At 44.8% G+C, this 16,107-nt stretch overlaps 1 protein-coding gene and 1 long non-coding RNA gene across 2 annotated transcripts in view; one reads left to right on the forward strand and one right to left on the reverse strand.

The window, feature by feature from the left end:
* The first annotated feature begins 1,414 nt into the window (after positions 1-1,414).
* The window catches only part of GDAP1L1 (ganglioside induced differentiation associated protein 1 like 1), a 45,635-nt gene continuing 30,942 nt past the window's right edge, over positions 1,415-16,107 (forward strand). Inside the window, exons 1-2 of the mRNA XM_083447057.1 lie at positions 1,415-1,911; positions 15,696-15,888. Coding sequence (XP_083303183.1) covers positions 1,732-1,911; positions 15,696-15,888 — 373 coding nt within the window. The 5' untranslated portion in view covers positions 1,415-1,731. The remainder of the gene's footprint in view (positions 1,912-15,695; positions 15,889-16,107) is intronic.
* LOC310680468 lies at positions 7,890-10,785 on the reverse strand. The gene is made up of 3 exons (XR_014512795.1): positions 10,649-10,785; positions 9,370-9,517; positions 7,890-8,173 (listed from the first exon to the last, which is right to left on the reverse strand). It is a non-coding gene; the product is annotated as an uncharacterized lncRNA (long non-coding RNA).

Below are 16,107 nucleotides of genomic sequence, written 5' to 3' on the forward strand. Positions count from 1 at the left end.
ATCATCATCATCATCACCACCACCACCATTCTCTATCTGAACTAGCCAATTCCTTCCTATAAAGATACTGTGGAGTCCAATATATCCAGAACATCAGTTTCTGTTCAATCTCAATAAATATAGATGCTAAAGCAACTTTCCATTGACTTAGTTGAATGGAACTCTCCAACTCTACTCCACTTAAGATTCTGAATCTCCAATTTTCAACTTTCCAATTCTCTACTCATTTCTAAACAACTATTTCGGATTTCACTTTCTGTGAAGATCCATATACTTCCTCCAGCAATGTAGGAGGCAAAAAGTTGAAGCTTGGTCCTCTCTGGGTTTTGGTTTCTATGCATTTTATAAGAGCAACCACTTTTTAAAAACCCAAAAAACCGCAAATTTGTATTGACCCTGATGGACTCGTTACATGAACTTCCACCCAAGTATAAGTCTATAAGTAAAGGATTATATATTGGGACGTGGGTGGCACTGTGGGTTAAACCACAAAGCCTAGGACTTGCCGATCAGAAGGTTGGCAGTTCAAATCCCCGTGATGGGGTGAGCTCCCGTTGCTCAGTCCCTGCTCCTGCCAACCTAGCAGTTTGAAAGCACCTCAAAGTGCAAGTAGATAAATAGGTACCACTCCAGCGGGAAGGTAAATGGTGTTTCCATGCGCTGCTCTGGTTCGCCAGAAGTGACTTAGTCATGTTGGCCACATGACCCGGAAGCTGTACGCCGGCTTCCTCGGCCAATAAAGTGAGATGAGCACCGCAACCCCAGAGTTGGCCATGACTGGATCTAATGGTCAGGGGTCCCTTTACCTTACCTATAGGATTATATGTGCTCAGGACTGAGAGACCTCTTCAGGATCAGAAAAGAGATATCCCAAATCAGGCCATTTGTTAGGAGTGCGAGGTCCAGAATTTGATAGACCCTTGAGCAAAATGTTTTCGATGAGGTTTTCTCCCTCCTTCAGCTGTGCCCCAGTCCTCCTTAGTGCTGCTGGGGGCTTGCTTTGCAGGGAGAATAATGATGCCCCTGCCTAGCCACATTTGGAAGTTGCCTTCTCCTTTCACCAGATATTGAAGCTGGAAGCCGAAACGTTTTAAGTTCAAAAGTTAGCAAGCCTTCATCAGTGCATTCATCTTCAGCACAAAGTCTCGGCAATTTGCCTAACCTGCCTGTGGGGTTGAGGGAGAGGGGAAATGAGATCAGATTTGTAGGACCTGACTCTTCCTATAAGCAAAACCATGCTTCCCTAAGAGTTCACTGTCAGTCTTATTTATCTGGATTATCCGGGCGCCCTCCGCAAACCATCCCGATAAAGGAGGCTGCATGCACTCTCTTACTAATAAGATGCAGGATCTCCCGTTGCATGTGGAGTCTCAGGTTCGCCGTCAGGTGGCATCGACGCTCTGTTGTGTCTGTGATTTAGAACAATGCATGAGCAGTGCAGCAATGTGCCTCACTCGCAAGCTTGCCATGGATGTAAAGGGGCTGTGATTTAGCGCGCGCGCGCACGCACACACACACAGAGAGAAAGAGCTATACTCCTTCTCTTCCTCAAGCTAGATGCGGCTTCTGATCCAGCTGCCCTGGGCTCGCCATGCAAATCTGGGGTGAGTAATGAAACCGAACCCCCTTGGCTCCGGGAGTGATGCTGTTTCCATGAGCCCATGTGATGCTCCGATAGTACAGCGGCTGCAGCTCTCTCCTTCTCCTGCTCTTCCATAAGCACAGGCTGTCATGGCGACTCCCAACAATGTTACTCCCACCAACTGCAGCTGGTGGCCCATTTCAGCCCTGGAGAACGATGCAGGCAAATCCATGGAGGACGAGGCGAACCAGGACCCGGCACACCCTGCCTTCAGATCCAAGGACAGGCTGGTTTTGTATCATTGGACCCAGTCATTCAGCTCACAGAAGGTAAACGCTACGCTGGGCTCGGGAGGGAGGGATTGTGTGACAGCCAATATTATGGCAAGGCAAATTCCTGGATGTTGCGCTCCTGACAATCATGCGGGCAGCGGGGATGGGGGAGACCAGGTAGCTTTTCCCCGAGGATGCACGAGGGAGCGGTGTGCTCCAGCGGAGGTGTGCTTTGTGTCTGCATTTCTGCATTTTCCAACAGCATTTGCCTAAAGCAGGGGGAGGGGAGCCCTGGCTGCCTCTGTCTGGTTTGGGGGTCAGATTTGCATGTTGTGTTTGGAGAGGCTCCTTGGTTTCTGTGGGCCAAGGATGGGATGAATGGAGGGAGACGGAAGCATAGGGAGGGGGAAAACGAATCCTGGTCATCTGTCTCCTATAACGATGGAGAGAAGGCATGGAGACATAAATGGATCTGGGTCCTTGTATATGCTCTGTAGGGCTGGACTGGGCATATCATCTCTGAAGAACCTGTACCAAACAATCCATTGACTTCTGACACTGCAGCACTAGGATTGAAATCCTGCTTCCTGGACTCTTGGAGTCGGTGCACAGATGGAGTCAGCTTTTGTCTTTCAAACTGAGAGCAAGTGGCAGCACCCCCCCCCAACCCCAGAGTCTGCATGCTCCCTGGGCAGCTCAGGGTAGTTGTGAACAAAGGATGAAACACATCTGACCTTTATCTTTCTTAGGTACACATCCACACACAGCCATTTCTTTCAGCATTCATTATACATGGGGGTTGAATTATGCATGGGGAAGATGATGAATGGGCAGGTTTCCTCAAGGCGTGAGGGCCTCTCGTTTCTCCAGGAGCAGAAAGCTAGGTGGAGCAAGGGCCCAGTACACATGTAATCTCAAAGCAACCCCACACCAATCAACAGGGAATCTGGAATGGTTCGGAAAGGAAGAAATCTATTTCAGCCATCTATAAAAAAAAAACACCAGGGAAGAATGGAGGCAAATGCTCTCTTTCTTTTGGATAGGTGAGTCATACATAAGGCTAGTTGCTCTGCCTGAGCAACAAGCTAACACAGCTCTTCCCCTTTTATTTTATCTCCTGGTAACACCCCCATTCAGGGACTAACTTTGTGCCTTTGTCTCTCTGCTTGGGCAAGGAAACAGTTAAACAGCTACACATACATGCTTTTCTACAACTAATCCAGTGCTAGCCCCACCTCTGCCATAATTGATGGGACTCCACGGGGCAGCAGAACGAACCCTTAAAGTGACAGCACACAAATGTGCCATTCCTATCTAAGTCCCCCCACTTGGTGTTGTTGTTGTTTAGTTGATTGCAGAGAAGGAAGGGTTCCCACCACTCCTAGGTATTCCTGGTGAAATCTGGAGTTGCAAGGGCATAAACAGAGCATATGAAGAAGGCTCAGTGTGGCAAAGGGTAGAAGAAAAATAATTCAAGGTGTGTTTAAGAGCAGAACACCTTCATTCTAATAGTTTTATTCTTCCAGCACAAGGTTGGGGAACTCATGATGATATTGCACTCCAACTCCCATCAGCCCCAGCCAGCACAGTCAAAGGTCTCAAGGATGATGGGAGTTGTAGTCCAGCAGCATCTGGAGGACCACAGGTTCCTCACCCCTGCTGTAGAAGCAATTAGAATTCAGCCTCCATGCATGTACAAAAAAGCTCCACTCTCTATATTACTGTATATCAGAACAGGGATCAAAACTCAAATCCTCATGCATTCAGAACATTTAAGATTTAATTCCTCTTTCACTTTGCTACCCAAAGGGGCTGGTGCCTGCAAAAGCAGAGCATGTACAGGGCTGAGATGCCACAGTGTCACTAAAAGAGTGACTTGTAGATTTTCTTCCTTTTCTTTCAGTACCATGGCCAGAGCATACAACGAATATGCCAATATTCTCCGAAAGCCAATTTTCTCTCACAAAATAGAGAAGAGAAAAACCACTGCAAACTAAGGAGTCAATTCCACTTCTTGTATAAACCAAAAACGCCAGAGATAAATAGTCTTACAGGCTCTAAAACAAAGCTCTGGACCTTTTTTTCTTAAAGTATATACGGGACACCTGGAATTCTGCCCTAAATTCTGCAACCATAAAGTACAACTTCTGCGAGAGGAATAAAATATTCAAATGAAAATTTGCTTCCATAACATTAATCATAGTCTTTTATGCTATCTCTGTAAATGCAATATCCATTTTTTAAAAAAATATTATTTTCCTACCTGGCATAAAACATGTCTAGGAAAGAAAGAATGCTACAAATTATAAACCATATCTGAAAAAAGAGCTAGAAGACAAAAGAAACAACGGAAATCTGTGACAGCTAGAGAAGGCTAAGACTGCCATCTGTTTTCTAACTGAGCAGAAACTAGCAACACAGTTTTGGGTTTCTCAAGAGAATTAGATCCTTTATTTTTAAAAAGGAAATGTGTGATACTCAGGGTTATAGATTTCACATTAATGAGACGTTTCACATTCCCTAGTCAATGCATTAACTGTGATGTGATTTTTTTAAAATCTGAAATTAGGCTTTTTGCAAAATCTTGCCCATTCCTGATTTTCATTTCCTATTTTTCTTTAAGAAATTCCTGCTAGGTTGAACAAATAAGTAGGAAGATGTACTCCCAGGGGAAGTTGTTTTGGCTGAAAATGTTTGGCACTCTGATTTACAGAAAAATGCACATGGGCCAAAAATTGAGGCCACATTCAACAAATAAAACTTCTTCCTCCATTTATTTCCCACCTTCAAACAAAACTTCCTCCATTCAGTAATTACAACACCAAAGTATACGTAGAAATTTATTTACTCCTGAAAGGATTGTGAGGAGAATGCTCCATTGTGTGTGTGCACACGCGCCTTAATTTGGGCAGGTTAGTGCTAGACCCTCAGCTTCTGGGGATGCTAGCCCTACTTTCAAGTCACAACCGCTTCTCTCTCTCGAGTTTCAGACCAGGAGAGTTCTGGTCCTCCTTAGGTGTCTTCTCTGGTGATACCTTCCCTTTCATTGGAAGCTAATAGGTAATAAAGAGAGGTTGGCTGTTACCAGTCATTCAGCGAGTCTGTGGCAGTGTTACTGTGATGTTACCTGAGCATAAAGGAGTCCTGGGAAGAAGGAGGATTGAAACTGAGGGTGGGGAAAAGATGGAATCAGGGCCTACATGTCATGATAGATGTGAGGACAAATGTAGCCCTGTATCTATGGAAGGAAGCCAGAGGGGAGGAGACTTGCTCATTTGGCCCATGGGCTGGAGGGTCCCCACTCCTGATGTAGGCTGGTGGCTGTTTTTGAACCCTTTCCAGGCAGATGCTTCCGAGAAGTCTGCAAGCAGGAAATGAAGGCTATAGCCATAGTCTTCCTCCATTGTACAGCACCTAGCAATTGGTATTCAGAGAGGTCCATTTCAGACAGGCTTCACTCACTTAGTGTAGGGTCGCCATATTTCAAAAAGTGAAAATCTGGTTTTGTCCAATGTTGTTGCTGCAAAACTAATACTAAGAATAAATGAAGTTTTTAAGGAAATTCGCCAAAATCTACACTTCCGATATGGGCTGCCTAACATCCGGATCTTCCCAGACATTTAATAATAATAATAATAATAAAATTTATTTATATCCCGCCCTCCTCAGCTGAAGCCGGGCTCAGAGCAGCTAACAACAGTAAAATGATAAAACATTCTAAACTCATTTCATTATAAAATTAATTCCAATCAAATTAATGGCAATCATTGGGCTAGAGTTCTGTGAGGATTGCCAAAGGAAGGAGTCAGGCTGTGCCCTGGCCAAAGGCCTGGTGGAACAGCTCTGTCTTGCAGGCCCTGCAGAAAGATGTCAAGTCCCGCAAGGCCCTAGCCTCTTGTGACAGAGCGTTCCACCAGATCGGAGCCATAGCTGAAAAAGCCCTGGCTCTGGCGATTTCCGTCCAGATACTGTTTCCAGTGGCTGAATCCCGGCTATGTCCAGGAAATTCCGGACATATGGCAGCCCTGCCTAGTGCCCTCCAGCTGCTTTGCACTACAGCTCCCACCAACCATGGCCAGCAAAGCCATGTAGTCCAAAATAACTGAAGACCATCAAGCTGGCAACAGCTAATTTAAGCTGGTGTGGCTAATAACCTTCTTTGTGAATTTGTCTGCTCCCCTTTCAAAATCTTCTAAAGCCAGCAGCTATCACCACAGTTTGCATCATCCCACAGAAGGTTTTTTTTTGGGGGGGGGGTCCTGGAGAGGTCCTTCTCTGTGGCAACCCCTAAATTGTGGAATTCCCTCATTACAGAGGTGTGTCTGATTTGTTCACTATACAGCTTTCAGTGAATACTGAATATACCCCTCTTTACCCTGGCCTCTGACAACTGAGACATGTGTTTTCAGGGCCCACCTGATTTAACTTAATTCTAAATTTTAAATTGTTGTAACCCACCCTGGGACCTGTTGGTGAAGGGCTGGTTGTTGTTGTTGTTATTCCATAATTTAATGTTATATTATGTGAAGAAGCCCTTTCTTTTGACTGTCCAAAATCTACTGCCAGTATTGCTAAAAGGAATGATCAGGCCTTTGATTGGGAAGCACCTCAGCTGATGGTGGGATCAGCATAAACCTTTTCATGAGTTCTGTTGACTTCCATCTGTGGCTGTGAAGTTCACAGCTCAGTGACTGGATGTGGATAAAACTAGCATGCCTATTGGATATAAGTATCACTTTTTCGGGGCAATTGCCACTTCTTTGTTTAATTAGTTTGCCTTGTTTACATTTCATTATAATCTAAATTGACAGCCCCATGTATAAATTAAATGCTAATCTCATATGGCTAATTTTGTTTTAGGGGTTCTCTTGTAAACATATTTATTATTTTGTTTTAGCAGGCTGGAATTTTAAGAACATAATGTGATATTAAGAGTTGCTTGTTGCCTCCTGCACAACGTGTGCTGTTTTTAACTCTTTAGATGGAGCTCCTGAATCTATGTTCAGAAGCTTAGAAACAATGCCTCTTGCAGAGTTGCAGTCACTGGAATTTCATTCCCTCTCAGGAGACTGTTTCACATGTTTGAAGCGTAATTTCTATTTTGGCCTGTATTTATTACAACTATTTCTATCCTCCTTTCCAGGATAGACAGCGGCAGCACATCCCGTTTCACAGCTTGAGGCAAAACAAGAAGTGCTGTCCTCTCTGCCACTGCCACAGCTACCCACCCTACCACCTCTGCCACACCAGCGTCAGTGCCAATTTTGGGCAAGATCGCACCCATTTCAGGCGAGATCTCATACACTCTTCAAGTTCTTGTGCGAGTTCAGGAAGATCTTGTTGGAAATCGGCGCTGAGGTGGCCAGAGGTGGTGGGTGGTGCAGGTGACAGCAGCAGTGGCAGGGCAAGCACTTCCCATTTCACCTCAAGTGGTGCCACCTCAGGGTCTTCTGACACCTGAGGCAGTGGCCTCACCCTGCCTAACGACCACGTAGGCCCTGAGGATAGGACTAGTTCTAAGGTGGAGAAGTAACATTGACTTACATATTTTAAAAACATGCACGGATCCTTCTCACAGGGGTGCAGTGGATCCTGGTCAATAAGGGCAATTGGGGCACAGACTTCAGTCAGTCCCCACCTGCCTGCTTTCTTTATTTCCAGGGGGTGGCACTGCCTTTCATTGGCTCTGCCTCCACCTACTGTTGGTCTCCTTGCCTTCTACCTTACCAGTCCCAATGGACACCAACAGCCATTGCAGGAGTGGGAGAGAAGTTTGGCCTGAGTAGGCCTTGAAGTGGTTTTTGCTTGCCTGCCTCCTTTTCCAAGAATGCTTCCCACAGGACAGTTGAGTGGACGATTATGAGTCATGGCGATAGGGAGAGTGTGTGCATGAATTCAACAGTGCTTAGCCTTTCTTATTTGGTTGCTATTTTGTTAATGTTAAGATTGTTTTCTACATCATTACTGTTGTAGTACTTAGTGAATCCTATGACTTTTGTTGCAATTCTGCTGTGCAGCTTATTTTTGCAGTTGTTTTCTTAACAGTGTTTTATAGATTGTAATGATTTTACTGATGGCTTGGTAATTATTCTACCTAGTTTATGTTGTATTTGCGATGCCCTGTTCTGTTATTGTTATTTATTGTTTGTAAGCCACTTTGCGGTTCATGTGGATGAAATGCGGCATAGAAATATTATCAATCAATCATTGGCATGAGGAGGAGCAGGAAATGGAAAATCCAACTGGAGCATCATCGCCTGTCTCCTACTCTCTCCTCTTAGGCCTCCTCACGCAGACTGTTGTGGTGTTTTCATAGCAGCTGTGAAAAAAGGAAAATTTCATGCTGGGGATCATTAGGAAAGGAACTGAAAATAAAACTGCTGATAACATAATGTCTTCCACAGCCTAGCATATGTCCTGGGATGGACTCAGCTGTGACTAACCCAGGGCACCGTGAAGTGCTGGCTTGAATCAAAGAATATGTCTGTCACATGCATTGCAACATTCTTTTCATTTCCTCCATCATGCAAGTTTAGGGGCCAGTGGCACAAGCTGGAGAGGCCTTCCTGCCTCATTATCTTCTCCGGTGGGGGCCAGCTTATAAGAATATTAGGGAGGTGAGGCATCCAGACCTCTTCATGTCCCCTGTTACTTCAGGGACATGACAAGACCTGGATTATGATATGAGCCTGATCTTAAAGTAATCTAATTCAAGACCAATCCAAATCAAGGCCAGGTTATCCTATATTAGGTGGGCCTATTCTAGATAGAATCCAGAGAGCCTTGCTTATCACTACAGTGATACCTCAGGTTACATACGCTTCAGGTTACAGACTCCGCTAACCCAGAAATAGTGCTTCAGGTTAAGAACTTTGCTTCAGGATGAGAACAGAAATTGTGCTCCGGCGGCGCGGCAGCAGCAGGAGGCCCCATTAGCTAAAGTGGTGCTTCAGGTTAAGAACAGTTTCAGGTTAAGAACGGACCTCCGGAACGAATTAAGTACTTAACCCGAGGTACCACTGTACTCCAGAGTCAGTTGCCTCCCCACCTACATTCGGTTATTGTCTTTTATTTTGATTCTCACTTTGGTCACATCCACACCATACATTTAAAGCACATGAAAATCCTGGGAAACTTTGTTCATTAAGGGTGCTGGGAATTGCAGCTCTCTGAGGGATAAACTACAGCTCCCAGGATTCTTAGAGAGAAGCCATGCGGTTTAAATGGTGGTGTGCCGATGTGACCTTTATTTGTTCTCATTGGTTTAGCATTTCAGATGAAAAGGAGAAGCAGAGCTGGGTGTCATAATATGCCACTTGAAATCCTGTGACTACATTGAACAGCACAAAGGGCAAGATAGAACCCATTATGAGGTGGAGCAGAGGGCCTCAAGTTTCCAGCACCTTCTGTGCACTGCCTACCTGGAACAGAATCACCACAAATGCAGTGCCTCCAGCTGACAGACAGATTTATGTTGCAGCTGTTGACAGTTGGAGTGCATTGTGATTTATGTACCATTCTTGTGTTCTGTAATATCCGAGTTGTAACTTAATACCATGGTAGATCCTTGGGACTGGAGAAGCCTGAGGGGAGGTCGTGCTCTGATCTCTGCTGCCAGCCAAGAGGCCTAGGGCTGCATCCTTCGCCTCTCAGCAACAACATCCTGGCAAGAGGAAGACCAACATCGCCCTTCCTGTTTCAGTAAAGGAGCAGCTGCTGCAATACTTGCTTTCTGCTTTCCTTTTGTATTAGATTGTAAGCCTGTGGGCAGATACCAAGTTAACCTTTTAATATATACAGAGAAAATTTGTGGTGTTCAATAACAACAATAACAGTAGTAGAAGTAGTAGTGAGGGCCAGCCCACCAATGAGGGAAGGTGAGGTAATCGCCTCAGGTGGCAGGATCCACAGGGGTGGCAAACCCAGCCTCCAAGGGATGCATCGCCCACTGCTGCCACCACAGTGTCAGCAGCAGCTACAGCATAGTCCTTGGAGGCCGGATCTGCAGCCTCCTCGACAGCCCACCTCCTAAACCTGCCACCACGGCAGTCTCTCAGTGAATAGAGGCATTGCTGGTGTCCTCACCCGCCCCCCATTCCTGATGTTGATCTTTATTTCGCCACTCCATTTCTGATGCAGAACTTCACTGTCCTCTTTTTCCCTGGCCGGAGCCACATTTAGTGGTTCTCCTCAGGTGCCAAAATGCCTTGGGCCAGCCTAATAGCACTACTGAAGCTATTTGTATTTGTGCTGTAGGATTTTATTTTATTTTATTAATGTTAGTAGTGTGTCTCTTGATTTTCTGTGTCTTAGAAGGCACCAAATATAGGCAAATGAGAACTATTGGTATTAAATGGGGGAAGTTATACAGAATAAATTCCCCTACCCAATAGAAGGTCTCATTGGATCCTGATGGTGTAAAGGGGGGGGGGGTGTTCACACTCCCCAACTGACCACTTTATGAAGTCCAGTTCCAATGTATGCCTTTTCCATATCTGTAGGGCTTTTGATCCTTCATATTCAGAAGAAATAGATCTCTTTCCCTCCCCATCCATTTGACTGGCTCCCCGCCCCCCAGGGCTATCAATAACATATTAACCGGCTGTGAAGCTGTGAGGTGACTCCACAGTTCGTTTCAGACTTATAATATATGAGTGATAGCTTTTGTGACTCACGCATCCTCCAGCTGTGCTTCTGCAGCACAGTTGAAGTGCCAGAGCGTGAGACACGTGTGTTTTCCCCAGGGAGATACAAATTGCCCACAGGAGGAGGAAAATCTCCCCATGATAATTACCTGCTTTTTTCAGCATATCAAATGAGATGCGGACATGAAATGAGAATCACATTTCTGCTGCCTATCTGAACTGGCCCTTCCTTACATATCTTGGAGGGTTTAAGTCCTCTCTCAGGCCTGAAAGGGGCTTCCTCTTGACTGGCTGTAACACGTCAGCATTTTCAAAGTGTAGAGTGAGCAAGAGGAAACATGATAGAGGTATATAAAATTTTGCACAGTGTGGAGAAAGTGGATAGAAGGAAGTTTTTCTCCATTTCTTGTAGCGCTAGAAGTTAGGGGCATCCGGTGAAGCTAAATGTTTGAAGATTCAGAAAAGACAAAATATAGCCAGCCTGTGTTTTGATGAGTCCCCCCCCCAGAATAAATGGGAAAGCCAATATTACACTTTTAGGTTTCCAAACATGCCTGTGGCCAATGCAGGTCTGAAACCAGTGGTGTCGTCGGGTTGTATGCAAAGTGCGCTGTCCAAACGGTGCTTGCAGGCTCTTTCTTTCGGTTCATTACCTTTCGTTCAACTCCCCATAATTGGCTTTTTGTTCTGTGTGCCTCGAGAGCTGTGAGAAACCAACAGCACCAAAATAATGCAGCTTTTGCTGCAGCGCTTGATGTGAGGGGGTGGGAAGGAATGAGCCGTAGTGCATTTTAAACAGCAAACACTACTTATTCCATTGGTTGGCAATCAGTTGTGTTGAGGGATTGTGGGGTCTCCACCCCAGCAGAGATTTTAAATTAGGATGTGCATATCTTTCCATGGGTGTAGCCAAGCTGGGGACAGACAAAAATTACTAAATCAGATTCACAAAAATTATAAAAAGCATTGAAAATACTCAATTAACTCCCCCCCCCCCCGCCGAGAAACCAGCCCTGGCAACCAAAGCCTGCTGTAATGTCCTCTTCTGAGAGGATTTACTAAAAAAAAAAGGCTCAATAACTTTGAGCTTCCTCTTGAGTCGCTGGCCACACTCTTCTGATGGAGATCAGTGCACAGGCTATCATTGCATACCCTTAACTAGCCTGCTGCCCTCAAGGTGTGGTGTAAGATGCTGTCCGGTTGCCAGGTACAATTGCCAATCTAATGAACTTCTGTGCGAAGAATGGAGAGGACCACTGTGTCCTTTTGCCTTGGGCAGCCAAATATTTTGGGCCAACGCTGTGAGATCTGCAAGTCAGAAAGCCTGAGTTGTGCTTGCTCTTGCTAGTGCAAGGGTCAGCAAACTTTCTCCACTGTCCCTCAGACCTTGTGGGGGGGACGGACTATATTTTGAAGGGGGAGAAAGAACAAATTCCTATGCCCCACAAATAATCTAGAGATGCAGTTTAAATTAAAGCACACATTCTATTCATGTAAAAACACGCTGATTCCAGGACCGTCCGCAGGCTGGATTTAGAAGGTGATTGGGCCTTAGTTTGCCTACCCATGTGCTAGTGACTCTCTGACTCTTATATACGTGAGCAGAAGGAGGGGGAGGAGGGGTCTTGCTGAGGCAGCCAAGTTGTGCTTCCTATCCCTCCCTCTGAGCAGCGTGGGCGATGAAGGACTGCATGCTATATCTTCCTTCGCTCAGCAGATCCCGGCACCTGCTGGAGGGATTCACCATCCGGCTAAGCCAAAGTAACTGCCTCTCTCACTGTCCTGCAGCTAGATAATCTGGCATTGAGGCCCTCAATCCAATCAGATGGAAGCTTAAGGGTCTTAAGCACATTTCTGGCTTTTGTCAGCTAAAGGCAGCAAACCAGCCATGGTTGGAATAAAAACAGCTCAGGAAACGGAAAGAGCCAATCCCTTTGGTGTGATGAAGGCATTAAACAGAGTGAATTTGGCTCTCAGCAAGGTACTTGCTCTATATAATGCAATTCCCTGCACATCTCATCTACAAACCCTTCCGCTCCCCACACTTTTCTTACTGAGAGTCATCTATGCATTTAGAATATCTCAGTTATCATCAGCTCTAGAAGCAGAAGGCTGGATTGGAAAAAACATGTGGTACAGTCCTTCAGGGTCTGTACCACTTCAGGATTCAGGGCAGAGAATGTTGCATATTTGAATGCTACCCCATTGCAAAGAAAAAATATAAAACAATTCCTGTCTAGAAAAGCTGCTGTTAGGAAGAAGAATTCTAGCCTAAGCCTTCACCTCGGTATACTAATTATCCACTGTAGGAATTTTGGTCTTGGGGAAGCATTCTCTTTTAGAATCACCCATCCAGAGCCAGCCCAAGACATTTTGGGACCTGAGGCAACCCACAAAATGGCACCTCCCTCTCTGCCGGGTCTTGGTGCCAATATAGAAATAACGACGACAATTTAAATAGAACTAAAATACCTCTTGCCATAGTGGGGAAGGCTGTGGCTGGGTGACCTGTGTGCTTTCTCAGTCTGCTGCCCAGGTCTAGCAGCTAATGGGTGATTCCAGTGCCCTTGCTATTATGGTTCTTTATCTCTAAACTGGATGTGGACCATCCAGACAGCCCTTCAAAGGAAAGGACCATCCTCTGATAGCCCTTTAAAACAAAGGATTGTCCTCTGCATGGGGCCACCAATAGCAGCTCGTGGAGTGGGATGGCATTTTTGGCTTCCCAGCACAGAGGTTACTGCTGGTAACAGAGAGGAGTAGTGGGAAAGTGATGGAGAGGTTGAGGCAGTGTGGGCACAGTGGCAGAGCTAATCTGACACCCCTTCCACTGCGCTGCCCTCCCAGCTTTGCCCTGTTGGCTGCCACGGATGACCACCCTAGAACGAGAGCTTTCTCAAAGCATTTTCAAAACCTCTGATCCCCATTCACCTAAATCATTACAATAGTAGAAGCCATTGCAAGGATTCCCACTAATGTAATTCTCTTCTCTCCTCCTCACATGCATAACCTGTGCCATCTTCAGATCTGCTCTGAAGGGTTCGGAGAACCCCTGGAACAGATTTAGGGGGTGCATGGGGTGAGGAGAGTGAGAGAAGGTTCTGTCACACAAGGAAAATCCCTGCACTAATGGAACCTTAACGTTAGCGTTATGCTGAATATAACCCTTTGTCTCCACGCTAGCTTATTGCTCCCCTATCCGCAGAAAAATCTGTATAATACTAGCTTCATAAGAAGCTTAATTTTCTCTATAGCGGTTGAGTTGAAATGACTTTTTTCTCCTTTTGCTAAAAATTGCATCATTGTTTGTGTTGATTATGTATGTATTTTTTGGTGTGTTTCATTATCATTTTATGGCATATATATATATATTTACTCCATTTTTACTCCTTTGAAATGCTTTGGGGGTCTCATGACTTGCATCCAAACACAGCGGTGTTTTTAGGACACTCCATTCCATTCCCCCTTCGACCAGTTTTTCTGTTCAGTCTCCACTGGCTGTTTTTGGGTCAACCTTCCCCCCCCCGCCCTTAGGCTTTTTTCCTAATGATTTTTCATTAGGAACTGAGAGAACTGAGATCACGGTTAGTGCATAATGTACAACTATGAAGAATTTAAAGAATACTACTGTAGTTGCATCAACTACACATGAAATGACTGGGGGTACAAGGGACTTAAAGGTTTTAAAATAATTATTATTGTTATTGGTGTTATTTACTCACTCTTTACCGTAAAAAGCCAACAAACAAAAATGCATAATGGGATCTTTATAAAGACCACATGGTCTAAATCAGTGTTCCCCAATGGATAAGGGAGCCTCCAGACTGTCTGCTGGAATTTTGGGGGAGAAATTCAAATGCAAACCAGAACTTTCAGGCTTGTTTTCAATGCAGCGTTACATAAGCATCCAATCAGCACAAGGATTTCTGCTTCAGCCACAGGACTTCCCACCGATGCCCCCACATGCCATACCCAAATCTGTTCCAGAGGGTGGGGGGGGGGACCCAAAACAGATTTAGGGACTGCACTGGGAGAAGAGAGGGAGGAGTCCCATTGCAGAAGCAGGATTCCTTGTGCTGATGGGATGCTTATATGGTGCCGCATTGCATACAAGCCTAGGTTTGCACAGCTAAAAGTATTAAAGGGCTCTGTGGTCCTAGCACAATAAATTCACTTTGGTTAAGAACTGGACCTTTTGCCTTTTGGAAAGTGATGGGACAATGCATTTAAAAAAGTGTGCAATGAACAAATGGTTAATTAACAGGACAGTGTATAAGCACCCCACAAGCAAATCAGAATAAATGTAGGATAAAAGTTAATCATTGTTGTATAACCGCCATGCAAACAAATCAGAACAAATGCACGAGTAAGACAAGATACATTGCTGGAGAAAATAATTTCATAAAACTGTATTCTGATTATTCCGTTTTCTTTTGAGTCTGTGGCCTAGCTGAACTAAAAGGACCTGTACCTGCCTGTTATAGTATGGAACTAGCTGCTTTTAGGTACTGTACATAGTGAATGTCTGTTCCAGAACACTGAAAAGAATAATGAAAAGAATGGTGGTCATTGTATGCATGAAAAGAGAACCAGCTGGGCATGGCAATTGTGATTGGTCTTGAATTGTTTTGTAGACAGATGAAAGAGGACATTGGAAGACTTTTAATGAACAGGAAAATTAGTCAAAGACTTAATAAAGGAAGATACTGAAAAAATGGTTCTATGTAATCATATGATGTTATGATGAGGGCTGATCTAAAGAGCTAAATAATTTTGATTGGATCAAGATAACAACATTGGGTTGCAACTATGAAGATTGTTGTGATGCTTTGATTGGCGGAATGAACTGATGTATGTGTGATCTGGAAGTGTATCAATAACATTGCTTTGGATGTGGTTCTTTGCAGCCTCCTCCTTATTTTTGAGGTTGTCCCTGTGTGCATTTATAATTCAATAAATGCCCATCTTTTCACTTGGAGCCTACATCCTTTTTATTTGGGTTTCTGCAAGGGTAACCTCCAGTCTAGGAATCCCTTTTTAAATTTACCCAACAATATAATCCAACCTCCATGTAAGTGTTGTGCAAGCAATGCTCAAGATACAGGTCATGTGGAGCAGCCCTAAGTCTTCGTTGCGTATGCTTCAGGAGGTTGGGAGGCAGCCCTGAGTCATATCTCCGCTTATTTCTTGCTCTAGGTCCGCCTGGTCATCGCAGAAAAGGGGTTACCCTGCGAAGAGCGGGATGTGAGCATGCCACTGACTGAGCACAAAGAGCCATGGTTTATGCGTCTCAATCTTGGGGAAGAGGTCCCTGTGATCATCCACGGAGACAACATCATCAGTGACTATAATCAGATCATCGATTACATGGAGAAGAACTTCACAGGAGGTAACATTCTAGAAATCTTTTCCGGCTAGAATTCCCTTTTGATAATTATAATACCAACAAACCATGTGGTTTGATACTGATTTATAGACATTGTTTTGCTTTTCCTATCTCTTGCAAGCCCAGTACACTTCCTTAAGCACAGTTTCTTTGGACACCTCACCTTAAATGCTCACTGATCTACAAAGGCATGAGGCAAGAGCAGCTGGGAAACCAACCAAT

The sequence above is a fragment of the Podarcis tiliguerta genome (assembly GCF_965153285.1).
Source record: "Podarcis tiliguerta genome assembly, chromosome: 6".
Classification (NCBI taxonomy): Eukaryota; Metazoa; Chordata; class Lepidosauria; order Squamata; family Lacertidae; genus Podarcis; species Podarcis tiliguerta.